This window comes from Heloderma suspectum, chromosome 7 (genome assembly GCF_057233095.1).
Source record: "Heloderma suspectum isolate Gila_16-S chromosome 7, 16-S_ref, whole genome shotgun sequence".
Taxonomy (NCBI): Eukaryota; Metazoa; Chordata; class Lepidosauria; order Squamata; family Helodermatidae; genus Heloderma; species Heloderma suspectum.
In genome coordinates, this window is record NC_139464.1 from 42,131,493 (window position 1) to 42,148,642 (window position 17,150).

At 48.0% G+C, this 17,150-nt stretch overlaps 1 protein-coding gene across 5 annotated transcripts in view; it reads right to left on the reverse strand.

The window, feature by feature from the left end:
- CARD10 (caspase recruitment domain family member 10) overlaps positions 1-17,150 on the reverse strand; it is a 54,763-nt gene that overhangs the window by 8,841 nt on the left and 28,772 nt on the right. For all 5 annotated transcript variants that reach the window (XM_084811748.1, XM_084811747.1, XM_084811749.1 and 2 more), the window contains exons 14-20: positions 16,599-16,779; positions 14,739-14,862; positions 12,303-12,543; positions 8,639-8,696; positions 6,180-6,261; positions 4,602-4,754; positions 2,383-2,501 (exon numbers count right to left, since the gene is read on the reverse strand). In XM_084811748.1, the coding sequence (XP_084667874.1) occupies positions 2,383-2,501; positions 4,602-4,754; positions 6,180-6,261; positions 8,639-8,696; positions 12,303-12,543; positions 14,739-14,862; positions 16,599-16,779 (958 nt within the window). The remainder of the gene's footprint in view (positions 1-2,382; positions 2,502-4,601; positions 4,755-6,179; positions 6,262-8,638; positions 8,697-12,302; positions 12,544-14,738; positions 14,863-16,598; positions 16,780-17,150) is intronic.

The window sequence follows — 17,150 nt, forward strand, 5'->3', positions numbered from 1 at the left end:
GGAAAACAAAAAAGGACACATACAGGAAGTGGAAGGAAGGCCAAGCTACAAGGGAAGAGTACAGGCAGGTAGCACAGAATTGCAGCAATGGCTCCGGCATCAAGAAGGCTAAAGCTGAGAACGAGCTGAGGTTAGCGAGGGATGCTAAAAGCAACAAAAAGGCTTTCTTCAGATATTTGCGTAGGAAAAGACAGGAAAGAAATGGTGGTTCAACTATTAAATAAGGATGGCAAAATTATAACAGATGACAAAGAAAAGGCAGAAGTGCTCAATTCCTACTTCAGCTCAGTCTTCTCCCAAAAGAAGTTCTATGAGCCCCCTTGGCAAAGGCAAAGTACAGGCCGAAGGAGCAGGATTGCAGCTTGAGATTGATAGGCATATGGTCAAGGAACCCCTCATTACTTTGAATGAGTTCAAATCTCCAGGGCCAGATGAACTGCACCCTAGAGTGATAAAGGAACTGGCAGAAGAACTCTCAGAACCGCTGTCTATTCTCTTTGAGAAATCATGGAGGACGGGGGAAGTGCCAGATGACTGGAGGAGGGCTAACGTTGTCCCTATCTTCAAAAAGGGCAAAAAGGAGGAACCTGGGAACTACAGACCAGTCAGTTTGACATCAATCCCTGGGAAAATTCTAGAGCAGATTATAAAGCAATCAGTTTGTAAGCACCGTGATTACTCGAAGCCAACATGGATTTGTCAAGAACAAATCCTGCCAGATGAATCTGATATCATTTTTTGATCAGGTAACCTCCCTTGTGGACTGTGGGAATGCTGTGGACATAATATAACTCGACTTCAGCAAGGCTTTTGACAAATTGCCCCATGATATCCTGATTAGCAAATTAGCTCAAAGTGGGCTAGATGAAACAACTATCAGGTGGATCCACAGTTGGCTACAGAATCGGACTCAAAGAGTGCTTATCAATGGGACCTTCTCAAACTGGGGAGAGGTAACAAGTGGGGTACCACAGGGCTCAGTCCTGGGCCCAGTGCTCTTCAACATTTTTATCAATGACTTGGATAAGGAGGTGCAGGGAATGATTATCAGATTTGCAGATGACACAAAATTGGGTGGGCTAGCTAATACCCTGGAAGACAGAAACAGAATGCAAAGTGATCTTGATAGGCTGGAGTGCTGGGCTGAAAACAACAGAATGACATTTAATAGGGATAAATGCCAAGTTCTGCACCTAGGAAAAAGAAACCAAATGCACAGTTACAAGATGGGGAATACTTGGCTCAACAACACTACAAGCGAGAAAGACCTTGGTATTGTTGTAGATCACAAGCTGAGTATGAGCCAACAATGTAATGTGGCTGGAAAAAAGGCCAATGCTATTTTGGGCTGCATTAATAGAAGTGTAGCTTCCAAATCACATGAAGTACTAGTTCCCCTCTACTCAGCACTGGTTAGGCCTCATCTGGAGTACTCTGTCCATTTCTGGGCACCACACTTTAAGAAGGATGCAGACAAGCTGGAGAGGGTTCAGAGGAGGGCAACAAAGATGATCAGAGGACTGGAAACAAGGCCCTATGAGGAGAGACTGAAAGAACTGGGCATGTTTGGCCTTGAGAAGAGAAGACTGAGGGGAGATATGATAGCACTCTTCAAGTACTCGAAAGGTTGTCACAGAGAGGAAGGACGGGATCTCTTCTCCATCATCCCAGAGTGCAGGACACAGAATCATGGGCTCAAGTTACAGGAAGCCAGATTCCAGCTGGACATCAGGAAAAATGTCTTGACTGTTAGAGCAATATGACAATGGAACCAATTACCTAGGGAGGTGGTGGGCTCTCCCACACTGGAGGCATTCAAGAATAGGCTGGACAGCCACTTGTCAGGGATGCTTTGACTTGGATTCCTGCATTGAGCAGGGGGTTGGATTAGAGGGTCTTGTAGGTCCCTTCCAACCCTACTATTCTATGATTCTGTGATCTGGTTGGCCACTAAGGGAACACAAGGCTGATCTAGCATAGCTCTTCTTATGACCTGGATTCTGGATTCCATTCCTCTCTCATTCCTATGGAAAAAATATCTCCTTTGCTTTCTCTCACCAAATCAGCTCATACCTTCTTCCCCCTGCCTTGCTGATCCCAGATTGGAAATCCACCAAGAAATGGAGGGTGTGGCCCATTCAGTTCCTCACTGCATTTCCCACATTTGAGAACACGGCCACGACACTCCGTGCTCTAAGGAGCATTTTAACAGGCTAGCATAGGGAGCGGTTTAGATTATCTCTCCACAAAGAGTCACTCGGGTAGTATTACAAGGAAAGGGGGCTTCAGTTTGGCTGGGGTCCCACCCTAAAGCATACTTAGCATAACACTTAATCCAGCCCTGCCTCTCAGCCTTGAAGTTGCTGTGCTCTACTTCCTCACCTTTTCCATAGCCTCCTGGATAGTGCGGATCCTCCCATAATCCCTCTGGCTTGGAGAGATACTATCAGCATTAATAGTCTTGCAGGAGCCAGAGGAGAGTCTTTGTTCATCAAGAGCATCTGTGAATGGAGGCAACAACAGCAACAAGAGATTAGTCTTAAGAGGAAAAATGCCAGTAAGCCTGGGTTGTGCACAACAAAAGACTTCCAAATGCTGGGCTGAGACATGCAGCCTCCATCCTCTGACGTATCTTTAATCAGAAGTAAGCCCCACTGGATTCACTGACATTTACTTCCAAGTTACATGTGCAGGGGATGGACGCCTTGGGCTACAATCCTATGAACAGTTTCCTGGGAGTAAGGCCCACTGAACACACTGGGACTTACTTCTGAGTAAACATGTAAAAGAGGGAGCTGTGAATTATGCAAATCTCAAGGTATTTATCAACTTGCTTCTTTTTCCAGTTTTTGACCTCCTCTGCACCTTTATTACTATTATTATTATTTGCAAGGGAAGAGAAGGGAAAGGAAAGCATGTGTAGAGAAGGGCGGTAAAGCAATAGGAGCAGTGGACAAGCCCATCAGGAAAGAAAAGAGTTGCTGGAAGCTCTTTGTCTAGACTAGGGATGGGCAACTTCACAAGGTCTGGGGGCCACTTCCCCCTCCCCCCACCACACTCCTACCACGACTGCCCAAATTTGGAAGGGCAGCACTTTGCCACAGAATTTCAGCAGCAACCCGTGACAGAGGCTTAAAAGGGATAAAGTTAGCTTGTTTTCAATTGGCAAACGGACGATGTTGGGGGCAGTGCAGCAGCGGGGGCCACGCTAGATGCCAGGGGGCATATGTGGCCCATGGGCCGCATACTGCGCACCTCTGGTCTAGACCAGACTTCCTCAACCTGGCGCCCTCCAGATGTGCAGGACTACCGCCCCCATTGTCCCCAGTCAGCAAGGCCAATGCCCGTGCTGGCTGGGGATGATGGGATCTGTAGTTCAGCACACCTGGAGGGCGCCAGGTTGAGGAAGGCTGGTCTAGACGACTGCACTGCAGTTCCCAATATTTTTGTGAAGGGCATCCACCAACCGAAGACCACCTTTCTTCATGAACCACCCATTGGCCCTGCCCTTGACCCAGAACAAGCCTCCTGTGGCTTTGCCCATAACATGCAATTACAAGAATCATAACCACACAGTCCCAGTGTCTCCCAATTCACTGACAGGTCCCAGGCTGGCTTGTGGGAATAAATGCATGAGCAGGCAGCGCTCCCAAAACAGCAACCCTTTTTGCTGAAAGCATGGGTTGGGCTGGGTTGGGTTGGGCTGGGCTGGGCTGGGCTGGGCTGGGCTGGGTTGGGTTCTCTCTACATGAATGCAAATTCTCAGAATTCTGTTTTTCGTGCAGCAGACTATGGACCCCCCTGCATTGTGGGCCTCATATGCAGTAGGACCCGATGCACAAAGCCCTGTCAAAGCCTCTCCTCTCTCCCCCTCTCTCTCCTTCAAGACACAGATGAAAGATGCTTGGTCAGAGCAAAAGAAGATGCTCACATGCTTCCTGCAGAAGGAGTAAAGATTATCAAATCAAAGGTCAGGGCCAGCCTGAGACATTTTGCTGCCTGAAGTTGACAAGATGGCGTCCCTCCTCATTCCGCATACAGAAGCTGGGTGAACTGGGAGCCGAAATTTACTTCAACATTTGCAGTGGGATAGTGTCCTCCGCTATACCTGGGAGGACGCCAGTGGAGTCTGGTGGCTCTAATGTAAGTGGGGCGATGAATCCACTCCAGGTTTCAGTCAGAACCAGTCAGAAATCTAAAGGAGCTATCCAAGGTGCACCTTGGATAGCTCTTTTAGAGTTCTGACTGAAACCTGGGGCAGATTCACCATCCCACTGACATCAGAGCCACCAGACTCCACTGGAGAACAGACTAACGTAGGGAGTGCAGGACAGATTGCACGGAATACTCAGCGTTGTCCTCCAATGAAGAGGAAGAGACAGGGAGTTCAGGATAAACAGCCAGAGGCTGCCACTGCTGCCCACCAGCATCTGCTGCCTGAGGCCCTCACCTCACTCTGCCCAATGGCAGGGCCAGCCCTGCCGAAGGTTCATTTCTAGGAGTGGTCTCAAGGTGAAAGATCACAAAGGAAGGGCACCTGTTTTTCATGTTTCTGACTCCACCCCTGGGCCTGGTCAAGTCACTCAACCTTTCCAGCTTACCAGCTGGGCACAAGTAGAAGTCCTGATGCGAAGAAGGGAGGTCCAGAAGGTTCCTAATGAGCCGTGGTGCTAAGCAGCCAGGTGAGAGCACAGCGGGGCGACGGGACTGAACCAGCAGGGGGCGTACTGGACTATAAGGTTTTACAACTCCATCTGTGGACAGAAGGGTGACTTTGGTGAGCACAAGAGGTGAGCAGAGGACTGAGATTCAATATAGGGCAGGGGTGGCGAAGGTGTGTTCAAGATGTAGTTGGACTGTAACTCCCTAGCCAGCATTGCAAATGGTGAAGGATGATGGGAGTTGTAGGCCAAAACATCTGGAGGACTGCACCATCCCCATTCCTGATACAGGGGAAGGACCCCTAAACTTTTAATGGCTGCATTAACCATGATAATGGTGAGAGGGGGAGAGCTGTTTGGCCTGCTCTGGCTTGTGAGATTTGACAGGGCACTGCCTGTTTATGTTCAAAGCACAAGGAGTCTTGTGACACCGTAAGGGCTAAGGGTGCAATCCTATGCATGTTTAGACAGAAAAGAAGTCCTACAACTCCCAGAATGCCCCAGCTAGCCATGCTGGCTTTGGAATGCTGGGAGTTGTAGGAATTTTTTCAGTCTAAACATGCATAGGATTGCATTATGTTTTTTAAAGTATTTTTTAAGTATTCTTAAGTATTGTAGCATGGGGGGGCGGGGTTGCAGGAAAGAACCTACTACACTCAGATACATTAACTCATCTACAGCTGTGTGGGAAAATAAATACACACACACACACACACACACACACACACACACATATATATATATATATATATATGTATATATGAGGAGTAGGGGAATGTTTTTGACATGCACCAGATTCCAACATCATCCAATTTTGAGATCATCATCAGGGACCTTTCTCCAAGTTCCCCTGCCAGCTGAGGTGGTTACAGGGAAAGGGCCTTTTCAGTGGTAGCACCCTGGCTTTGGAACACTGTCCCCAGGGAGGCTCACTTGGCACCCACTCTGATGGGTTTCTAGCACCAGGCAAAGGCTTTTTTTGTTTTCCTGGCCTTTTTAACTTTTTCTGATCTGCTTCTCTCTGGCTCATACATATATTATTTTAATGTTGATTTTATAGACTTGCCCTTTTATTTGTTTATTTTTATGTGTTAGCTATTTTATTGCGTTTTTTTAACATTTTATGGTTAGTTGCCCTAATAATGGGATTGTAGAGTGGGGTATAAATCTTCATAAATAAATGCGTACGTAAATAAAACACAAATATGCAAAATTCACACTGCTCTGGTATATACAGTACTTCCTGTGGGAGGCAGAACTGTCCCCTGGGGCTTACTTATGTGAAATGACAGCATAACTCAAAAGCAGTAGAGGCTGGTGACTCCAATGTCAGTGGGGCAGTGCATCTGCTCTGGGTTTCAGCCAGAACCAGTCAGGACTCTAAAGGAGACATTCAAGGTGCAAACCTATCCAAGGCAGATTCACTGCCTCACTGACATCGGAGCCACCAGCCTCTGCTGCTCAAAAGCAAGCCTCTTTCCATCCGTGTGAGGGCAGAGATCAGGGGCTGTAATTCACCTGGGCAAGTGTCCTTCCAAGGGGCCTCTCCCTGCCGCTTGTGTTTCACTAGGCGAAGCGGGTCCAGAGCTCGTTTCTTCAGCTGAATGGAACAAAGGGGGAAGGGAAGGGAGGCGGGAGAGAAAGAACAAAGAACACATCGCTCAGATGCTTGCAAAATGACAGCTACATGTTTATTACTGCAAGCTAAATAAACTCTGTCTCGAGGTACAACTCCCCAAGCGAGGAGGGGCATATCAGCAATTAAGATTTCTCCCCAAACCATTTTCCTTCCAGACGCACCTTGAGATAACAATGCATGGCGTTGCTTTGCATCTCAAATAAGACAACCCTGCCCCTAAGGAAATGCTGCACCAGTGGGGACAACAGTGGCCACCACTGCACTTGGCCCCATGTTGCAGAGTTGTCCCCACACCCCACGAGAGCAGGAAATCAGCCCTCCCAGTCCCTACCCTGTCAAAGTGCCACAGCTCAGAGCAGCCTTCCCCATCTTGATGCCCTCAAGATGTGTCGGACTGTAACTCCCATCATCCCCAGCCAGCATGATGTCAGAGAACAGGACCCTATGGTTGCTGCAAGGTTTATAGTGAGTGGACAAGGCCTAGACCAGCGAGCGTGGGATGGTTGGTTGTTGTTTTTTCAGGTTTTGCTATGGGGAGCCCCCTAAGCCAAGATCAGCGCTTCTTTCCTAAAATAAGGGATGTCAGGGGTTAAAATCCTCTCAACAGAAATGCATCTAAAACATTTATATCCCACATATCCCACATTTCCAGCCATCTGAGGTAGCTTACAAACATTATGGGCAGTATCCAATGGTGTCATTCCACAAACTCAAATAGCACGAACGGAGCTCCACTGATTCTTTCCGTTGCACAAGCGTTTGCCCATTACATTTGTGGAACTGGTTGCACAAGCAGTTGCACAACAGGTTGCACAAGCATAATGCACAACCACTTGCACAATTTTACTTGCGCAACCGTAACTTAATTTCGATTCTTCTCTTACACATAGTTCAGAACCTAGTTCCCACTAGCACAACATCATTTCCGCTAATGGAATGACACCGTTGGATACCGCCCTATGTTTTTTCCCACAGTCCCAGATGTGTGCAATTCAGTTATTCAACTGTGAGAGAAAAATGCTTTGTGCATGTTCAAAGGGACTTTGAATGCTTTGTGCATGCTTTGTGCATGTTCAATGGTACATCACAGATTCCAGAACAGAGTGCCTTGTTATTAGTATTAGTATGAATATCCACATTTGTTTCTGGCCCTCCACCCATGGAGCTCAGGCTGGCATACATGGGGATGTCCAAATTGCTCCTACCCTGTGAGTTAGGCTAGCCTGATGTCATGGCACAGGACCCTGACCCCTCATCCTCAGACAACAAAGCCCTTGAGTTAACAGAACAGGGAGAAGGCTCAAATACTAAACAATGTTGTGAGGTTTCCACCTCCCCAGGGAAGACCTCAGTGACCACCCACACCTCCCTGTGTCTGGAGGAGGTCGCATTGTCATCCTCAGATGCTAAGGAGCCCAGCCATGAAGATACCATCACACTGCAGCCTGAAGCTGCTGAAACAGACCAGACCCCTTTAAGAGAGAAGGCCTCGATCAGTATGGGAGCAAGACTAACCAGCCGAAAGGAACCCAAAATCATACCTATGGCTCATTGTTGGAGCAATATACAGGCAAGCTTATCTGGCTTCCAGCCACAATGTCATGTGGAGCTCTCCATGGTGCTGCTCTGGTTCCATGGAAAACCTGACTCCTGCTTGGCTGAAATCCAACTGAACCTGACTTGCCCCAAGACCTCTGTGTGAACCAAATCCATAGTGGACACCCTGCAACTCAGAGCTCACAATGCCCAACAACACTAGGCCCTTGTAGTGACAGGGCTCCTGGAACAGAACACCTGAGGGAGAAAGCGTGACTGGCCCAACGGCACCCAGAGAGCTTTGAGGCTGAATGGGGATCTGAAGCCAGGTCTCTCTGGTCCAATTTCTATATTCTGTCCACTACATCGTACTGCCCCCGCACTGCAAGCAGGGAAGGCTGGTGGCTCCGATGTCAGTGGGGCAGTAAATCCGCTCCAGGTTTCAGTCAGAACCAGTGAGAACTCTAAAGGAGCTATCCAAGGTGTACAGAACCCTTTAGAGTTCTGACTGAAACTTGGAGCGGATTCACCACCCCACTGACATCAGAGCCACCTGCCTCCACTGACTGCAAACAGGTTCCAAGGCTGAGCCTAGGCCAAGAGCACTTTTTCTTGTGCACAGCCTACAAACAGCATCCCCACTCACGTCAACAGCCTCATGCAAGGACATATCTGTCAGAGTCTGTAAACAATGACCCAGCATAACCTACAAGGTCACCAAGATCAACCATGAATGGCTAGTTCTTTCTTTCAAACCCAGGCATCCCCCCCCCCCCCGCCCAATCTCTCACCTCTGGCTCACCTTAGTCCTGCAGCCTTTTTGACGGGCCGCTACTTGGATCTTCAAGAGCTGGTGGGCCCTGAAAGGATGACAGTAATTGAAAACCAGTTCACTGGCAGTCCAGAGTGAGATGGAAGCAGCACAGCATGGCCAACTACTCTCAATAGGCACACAGAGGTACTCAGATGCACAGAAATGTATCATTCACATGGCCCTTTTGTGAACAAAGCTGACTGAGATTTCTCTCATCCATACATGGCAAGAGCCAGAATGGCTACAACTAGCCACAGCTCCTGTTGCACATAATGACACACAGAAACACAGGTGCACATTTGGTCCTCCTTCTGAAGTCCCTCTCACTAGAGACTAAACTATCCAGTGTCACAAGCAAGGGCAGGTTTGGCCCCAACTGTAACAGTGGCCCAAAATGTAGCACCTTAATTTTTCCCACTTCCAAATGTAGCCATTCACTTCTATGGGAGACAGTAAAGGGGTGTACTCAGGGAGATTGCTGTAGTGGGTGCTAAACCTGCTCCCCTACAATGTGGGAGCCCGGTTTCTTGAGGAGAGGAGAAAGGGATTGCCCTTTTGCCAACAATCTTGCCAACTGCCACCTTTATATTTCATTCCACAGAACTTAATGGGTGCCATTGAGAATCAAGCCCACTCCTATCTCCCCTTCAGATGCAGAGCTCCACCTGTCAGTTGCACAACAGAATGCGATACTGCAGGATGATAAAGAGAGGGAACCACAAATGAGCTATTATTACGGACATCACCAACTAAAGAAATATTACAGAGTACTCCTGCCTTGCATATACACCAAAGAGGAGATGGAGATCTGTTGCTGGAGCAACCACTAGATCCATTCCCCTGCTGTTTTGCTGTGGCCAGGGTGGGAGGTGTGTGAGGCAGCAACAATGGGAGAGAAATAACTACATCAGCCCCACAGTTGGTGTAGTATCGGGGCATTTCTGGCCATGTCAGGGGAACAAGGAGGCTTTGGATCTGGCAAATCCATGCTTGTCCCCGACATGCCCAGTTTTCCTCCGCACCACTGGCAGAATGGAACACGTACACCAGCAGAGCTTGCCATGAGTGTGTCATCCTAGTTGCAGAGCTCCTTCACCACCAGTGCAGCAGCACTTATGCCACCTCCTAAGGGCCATCAGCTGGCCTCCGAGGAAGGTAAGGATTGCAGCCAAGTGCTTAACAAGAGCAACAACAAAATTACTCTAAATCACCCCCACCACCCCCGTTAAACTACTGGGAGTCAGAAACCCTTGCCAATCTCTGCAAATAACCCAGAGATCTACATTATACTGGCAAAATCAAGAAAGCTGGAAGTGGGGGTGGGGGAGCAACCAGAAGCTGATTTTTGTGTGGCAAGACTGTGAACGCCATTCCACTCTGGTACTAAAAGAAAACAAAATCTACATTTCTCGCAGCTGGCTCCAGTTATGGAACTCGGTGTTCTAGGGCTTCTTCACATGGAGATTCTATCCTGCTATTGTGATTGGTTATTCATGGAAGTTTGCGGGTGTTTTAGATGATGTTGTCAATCTCCAGGGCATCTCCTGCACTAACTGACCTTTATTCCATTTTTTTAAAAGATCAGAGATAATGAGCTATCAAATTACCACGCTTGTGTTCCTCTTGGGTTCCCTCCATGGAAAAACAAAAAGCTGCAATAAGAGGAGCTAGACCACAGTGCCATCTAGAGGCTGTATCATGAAACACATGGAAAACTCAGATAAGAGGGAAAAGGGAGGGGGAGGAAGCATGTGTAAAAGGAGTCCGTCATGATGCTGCACTTAACACGGAAGCAGAAAGGCCCATTTTAAATACAGGATTTTAGGCTGGTGCAGAGATGCTTCTAATAGAAAAACAAAGCTAATCCTACAAGCCTGAGTTCTATCTACCCCTGCTCTACACAGTTCTCAACTCATTCATCCCCAGTGATACTGGGGGTAAGGTCAGTGCAGAGATTCTGGCCAGGAATGATCGGACGGATATTCCCAGCTGCGCAGCAGTTTGGACCTAGGACTCCCAAATCCCATGTACTGGGCAACCCTAATTCCCTATAGTTATCAGGCCATCTCTGCAATAGCTGCAGCGCCTCCACTCACTTGCCTCAAACTGCCATCGCTTGTTTCTTTACCCAGCCCAGTCAATCATCTACATTTATTAATCCAGGAATATATACCCAGCACCATCTCCAAAAATCCAGTGGTAACATAATAAAAGTGCAAGACCAAATAAAACTCAATTAGCGCTCTAAAAATCCAAGCCCATCTAAAAATAATCCAATGAAATTACATAAATATTATAAAATACGTTTATAACCCTGTTTAAATAAGACTGTTTTGCAGAACTGACTAAAAACCTGCAGACTAGACTTGAGCAATTCTCCGTGGGCAGAATGTTCCATAAGGCCCTTATGCAGCCTCCAACTGTCTGCATGTCTCAAATAGATGGCCCTGAACAGGACCTTTCTTGATGAAGTTAATTGGGCAAGAAGATGCTCTATAAACATCTCCCTACCATCATCACCAAAAGAATCTGTTCTCCTATAAACTCATTCTCCTACAGCACCTATCATGGTGGGGCTTAGCTCTATAGCAGACTTCTCGAACCTGGTGCCCTCCAAATGTGTTGGGACTGCAACTTCCATAAATCTCAGCCATCATGTTGCAGTCCCAACACATCTGGAGGGCACCAGGTTCGAGAAGGCTGCTCCATAGGCTAAGAACCAGCACATCTCATGCTATTCAATTGCTGCAATGATCAAAACTAGAATGGGAGTGAGGAAAAATATGAAGCTGCCTTAGACCAAGTCAAACTATGTGTCTATCTGGCCCAGTATTGTCTGCTCCAGCTTTCCGCAACCTGGTGCCCTCCAGATGTTTTAGGCTACGATTCTCATAGCCCCAGCCAGCATGCCTAATGGACTGAGATGATGGGAGTTGTCATCCAAAACACCTGGAGGTCACCAGGTTGGGGAAGGATGGTTTTCTCCAGAGTCTCAGGCCAAAAGAGATATTTCCCATCACATGTTACTTTGAAAAACAAAATGACACTGGGGGCACCAGGGATTGAGCTTGGGACCTTTTGCCTGGAAGGCGGATGCTCTGTCACTGAGCTATGGTCCCTAGGGATGGGCGAATGAGCAATGTTCAAGGTCTAGGATTCTCCAAACATCATCTCACCGCTAATCTCATGCCCGATGCCCATCCATTTTTACGATCGTGGCTTGCTCTGCCCAAACGGGAAATTTGCACACATTGAGCAGCGATCGAATGGGAGATTTGCATAAAACTCCCCAAATTTGCACAACAATCCCAAAATTTGCACAGATTTCCTCCACAGAATAAAGCGGGGCTGATACAGTCTACTGAGGAAATTTGCGCAAATTAGGAAATTTGCACAAATCAAACTAGGAATTGGGAGTGAGACAAACATGAGCATGTGTTTGACAATTTGTCAATATTTTAAGCAAGCACATGCTTCCACTCACGTTCACAGCTTCGAACAGGGCATCCCTGCATGTTTGGTGAGTAAAAATGAAATTCTCATACATCCGTAATGGTCCCTCCCTGAGGAAAGGCAGTGAACTTTTCTCTCCTTTCGAGACACCCAGGAACCATTGACCTATAACGACAGAGAGCCCCCAGTGGCCCAATACCTGCTGTAATTGGGTACAGTGCCCCTGTCCAGGTCCTGGAGGGTAAAGGGGTCCACTCGGGCACAGTACCACTCCAGCCGTCCCTTATGCAAGGTGTCGGTGACGTGGAGGATCTCCCGACACTTCACGCACAGGGCGGATGGGTCTGCCAGTTCCAGCAGGCTCAGGTTGGCGCGCACATAGAACGAGTCACCAGGAATCTTCTGGCCGGCATCTCGTGCTTCTTGGAGAGGCTGATACCCTGGCAAAAAGAAGAGGGCACACATAAGAAAAACCCTGCCAGATCAGAACAAAGGTCCAGCTCATCCTGCACCCTGTCTCCCACCATGGCCAACCAGGTGCCTCTGGGAAGTCCATCCTGCACCCTGTCTCCCACCATGGCCAACCAGGTGCCTCTGGGAAGTCCACAAGTAGGGTTCAAGAGCAATGGCCCTCTGCTGCTGCATCTGGGACAGAGTAGAGATGTACAGGTTTCCCACCATCCGTTCCAGGGGGGAATCTGCGGGGGGGGGGAGGCAATCCATTCCTCCCCCCCCCCCGGAATCCTTGCAGAGCGCCTCCGCTCCGCGAGGATTTCGCAGAGCTGAGGGCCGCTCCATTCCGCCGTCCGCATGCCCCGGATTCCCCCGGGGGGGGTGGCTCCCCGAACCTACATAAATAATTCCATAAGTACCGCCAAAAAATCCTTTTCACACACCCGTCGGTCTCCGTAAGAGTAAAGCCCTTCATGGGGATTCCCCACGTAACTTCCGGTCACCTGACGTCACCTGACCTCACCGGACCTGACCTGACCTCACCTCACCAGACCTCACATGACCTCACTGGACCGGACCTCACCTCACCTCCACAGACAATAAACAGAAAAGACAGAGGATTTCTGTGGACTTCGCGACTCAGCCCCAGCGAAAGAAAGCCTCGGGAAAATGCCTCATAAAAAGGGTAAAGCTGTTCGCGTTCTTCTTCCTCCATTTCCGATTTACAGATTTATTCTCATGATTATTTTTGTAAAATCTGCCATTCAGCGGACAAAAAAAAAGGGGGGGTTGCATGAGCTCCAGTCCAGGTTGACCAGGCCGCCCCATTCCGAGGAGGATTCCGCAGACCAGATTTGTCAGAATTCGATCCCATTTAAAATTCAGGTGGAATTCTCTGACATCCCTAGGATAGAGAGGTATATTGCCAAACACAGAGGTGTCAGGGTTGGATCGGAGCCCATAGAGCCCCAAAGCAGTTCTGATGCTGAGGAAGAGATAGAAACCATGGGAGAGGAACCCGCGTGCTGTTCAGAGGCGCCGCCGGAGGGACAGCCCCTCCCTGATCACATTCCTGAGAGTGGTAGTGACCCTGGCAGGCAGGGGAAGGGACAACTGGAGCTTCGGGATGCTAGGCGCAGCATAGGGACAAGTGGGAGATGGAGGGCGCTGAGAGGAGGCACTCAGCCTGCTTGGTGCGATGTAAACAGCTGTGCCCCGATGCCCCACGGGAAGGGGGTGGACTTTCGCCTCCTAGCTCTTAAGTTCAGAGGCTTCCCGCCTTTACCTCCAAATGGAGATCAACTGATTCACTAAGGCTAGAAACCCCAAGTAGGCAGCTCTCTTAAGTTTCCCTCATTAGGCTCATGCAATTAGCATCTGTAAGCATCATCAGGTTGAATGGAAATAAAGCCTTGGAAAAGAGGCCTTTGTGTGTTGATTCTGGCTACTTGAGGATTTCAGAAGGGTGCTCCTGACAAGAGGTTTGATTTAGCTGTCGTGGCTAACAGCCGTCGAGCCTAAATTCACAACATGTTGCAAGATGTACTTCCTTCCCCAACCTGACGCCCTCCAGATTATTGGGACTACAACACCCAGCATTCCTGACCACTGGCCAAGCTGGCTGAGGATTATGGGAGTTAGAGTCCAAAATATCTAGAGGGCACCAAGCTATCTTGCACAATACAGAGGGGAAAGGCACAAGGTTAAGAAGTTAAGAAGTAGTAAGATTTTTAAAAGATTCTTTTGTATTATATATTTTTCAATTGCCCTTGATAAAGAGACATTCTCGAAATGCATCAGGAACTATAGACACTGGTACATCTGACATTTTTGTCTTTGTGTGCAATAATGTCCATAATCTGTTTTGCTTTGGGTAGTGTGATGGAGAAATATAGCATTACATAGAGTACTTTACTAAAGTACCATTTTTTTATAACAGGATCAGCCTCACCTCAGGATTCTGAGATTTCATTCTCCTACTATAGGGACTGGACACATGGAGATAATGACAGACAGACAGACAGACAGACAGACCAAATCTGAAAGATGTGGAATTCTATATTCAATTATTCAATTCCATATTTCTCCAGCACAATCACAGATGTGCTGAATACACACAGCCTTGGCTGTTCAGATGAGGTCAGGATAAACACATATACCATGTGTGGTTACAGCAGTTTACCTCTCATATCAGGAAGGAAGAGGAGAGCAGATGGGTCATCCCAGTGCAACAGACTCAGGTAAGCTACCTCCCGTGTGCAGTTCTCCAGGGACAGCACCTCCCCATTTAGCTGAGACCCCCTAAGCTGCCAAAGAAACACACAGTAGAAAGAAGATGCATGGATCAAGTACCATTAGCTTCCTAATAATATTTCTGGGCTGAAAAGCTGTGCTTCTACATCTCTGTCTACTTTCTCTGTAATGTTAAATAATACAAGAGAGCAAATGAAGACTGGCAAATGCAAGCTTGATAGCAGGCTTCCTTGAGACAGGAGAAAACAGACTATTGTTGGGCGGGGGGTCTCTAAAGGAGGTGTGTGGGACTTGCAAGCTGCCAAAATAGGTCTGCAGCCCTCTGTTTACTGGTGAACTCCATGCACTATGCAAGGTCATCCCGACACCCTTGTCAGCACTGGGGTACCTGGACACAATCTGGAGAGTCAGGAAGAGAGCAAGCTTGCCTGTAATGCCCACTAAGACAGCAACATGAACTGATATAAAGACTGTAACCAATGGTGACTTTTCTATTGCACCCCCAAGCTACAGAAGATGATGGTAGCCAGTCCTGGATAAATATGATATTTAAGTAGCTGCAGAGGCGCTAACCGGGCTCAGAAAGTGGAAAGAACACAAAAAGAGCCCCGCTGGATCAGACCAAGGGTCCAGAATTCTAGTCCAGAATTCTGTTCACACAGTGGCCAACCAGCTGCCTGTGGGGAACCCAGAAGCAGGACATGAGCACAACAGCACCCTCCTGCCCATGTTCCCCAAGCAACTGGTATATAGAGGACAAGCAACCCCTTCACAGATAGCTATCTATTACCAGTTGCTTGGGCTAAAGAAATCCCAGATTCCAATCTTGTCTCTGCCATGAACTTCCTGGGGACAGAGCTCCTTTCACCTTCCTCTCTGCAATAGGGGGATTATAATAATACTTGACACATCTTACAGGGTTGTCACAAGGATTCCAGGTTAATGAAAGTTAAATGTTTCAAGAACATAGGAAGCTGCCCTGTACCAAGTCAGACCATTGGTCTATCTAGCTCAGCAACATCCACACAAAAGCCCCACCACTTCCATCGACGCTCCATGGGACAAACTACACGTCAATAACCCCCTTATGATCTCACCCTGAGATCAGTTATGCATGGGGAGAAATACATCCCCTTGAATTCTATGGGACTCATGCAAAAGTGTACGTTCCTGACCAATCGCTAAGATCATCTTCAGAGGCTCTTCTCTGAGTGTCGCTGCCCACAGTGGTATGAGGGATGACGCCCAGGGAAAGAGCCTTCTCTGTAGTGGCCCCCTGTCTGTGGAATGCCCTTCCTAGGGAGATCTGCCTGGAGTCTTCACTATATACATTCAGATGCCAGCCTTTTCTAGCTGGCATTTAATCTTGCTCGATTTTCTTTACTGGCACTTGGAGATATTCATTGTTGTGTTTATTGCTTTGGTTATTTTATTGTGTTTTTCAGGGGGGGTTTAAGGATTATAAACTACCCCAAGGGCATCTGCCAGTTGGGTGGCTTATCAATTAAATAAACAAACAAACAAAATGTAACTAGACATAGGATTCCAACCTTTGCCTTTAAGTTGCTTCACCTCTGAAATAACACAGTTGCAGTATATAGCTCAGCCACTAGGTGTCACCCTTCATTTTACAGCTCAGCCCCAAGCAGGATGTGCTCCCAATAACCATAAGAGACCAAGGAGGGGTGCCTCAGCTACCCCTCGGTGGATTCCTGCAGTTTTCTCCTTCCTTCTCAAACCCTTCCTGCTCAGAAGTCAGCCGCAGTTCCACACACTCATTCGTTCATACCTCTAGGAGCCGGCATCCCTCTCTGAGTCCTGCCCTCTCTGCTTCCGAGCTTGGCCTCACCCACTGGACGTAAATCCCAGTTCTGTTTCCTCCGAGGATGGAGATGTCCCCAGCAAGTCCCCTGCTCTGGGGTGCTGGAATGCCCAGGTGACCTGCGCTTGACAAATGCACCACAACAGATCTGCATGGGAAAGAAAACAACAGTAGAGATTGAGACTCTGGTATTCTCTACAAGGAACGGCACACTGTGCCTTGAATAGCAGGATATAAGGAGCTCCATGAATCTCCACTGGTGGAAGAGGGTGTTGCGAGGTCTGCCCCACAGGAGGCATACAGCTATTCCCAGTAAAATGCTCCACATGGCCATCATGTATCAGGCCAAGCTCAGTTGGGTCATGCTAAGCTGGCTCTGCCACAGCAAACAACAACAACAAAATGGGCTGGCACCACAAACAGAAGAAGACAAAGATGAAGACGAAAAAAGAAAAGGAAACTCAGGATGCTTATCTATTTATCTATCTATCTATCTATCTATCTATCTATCATCTCCCC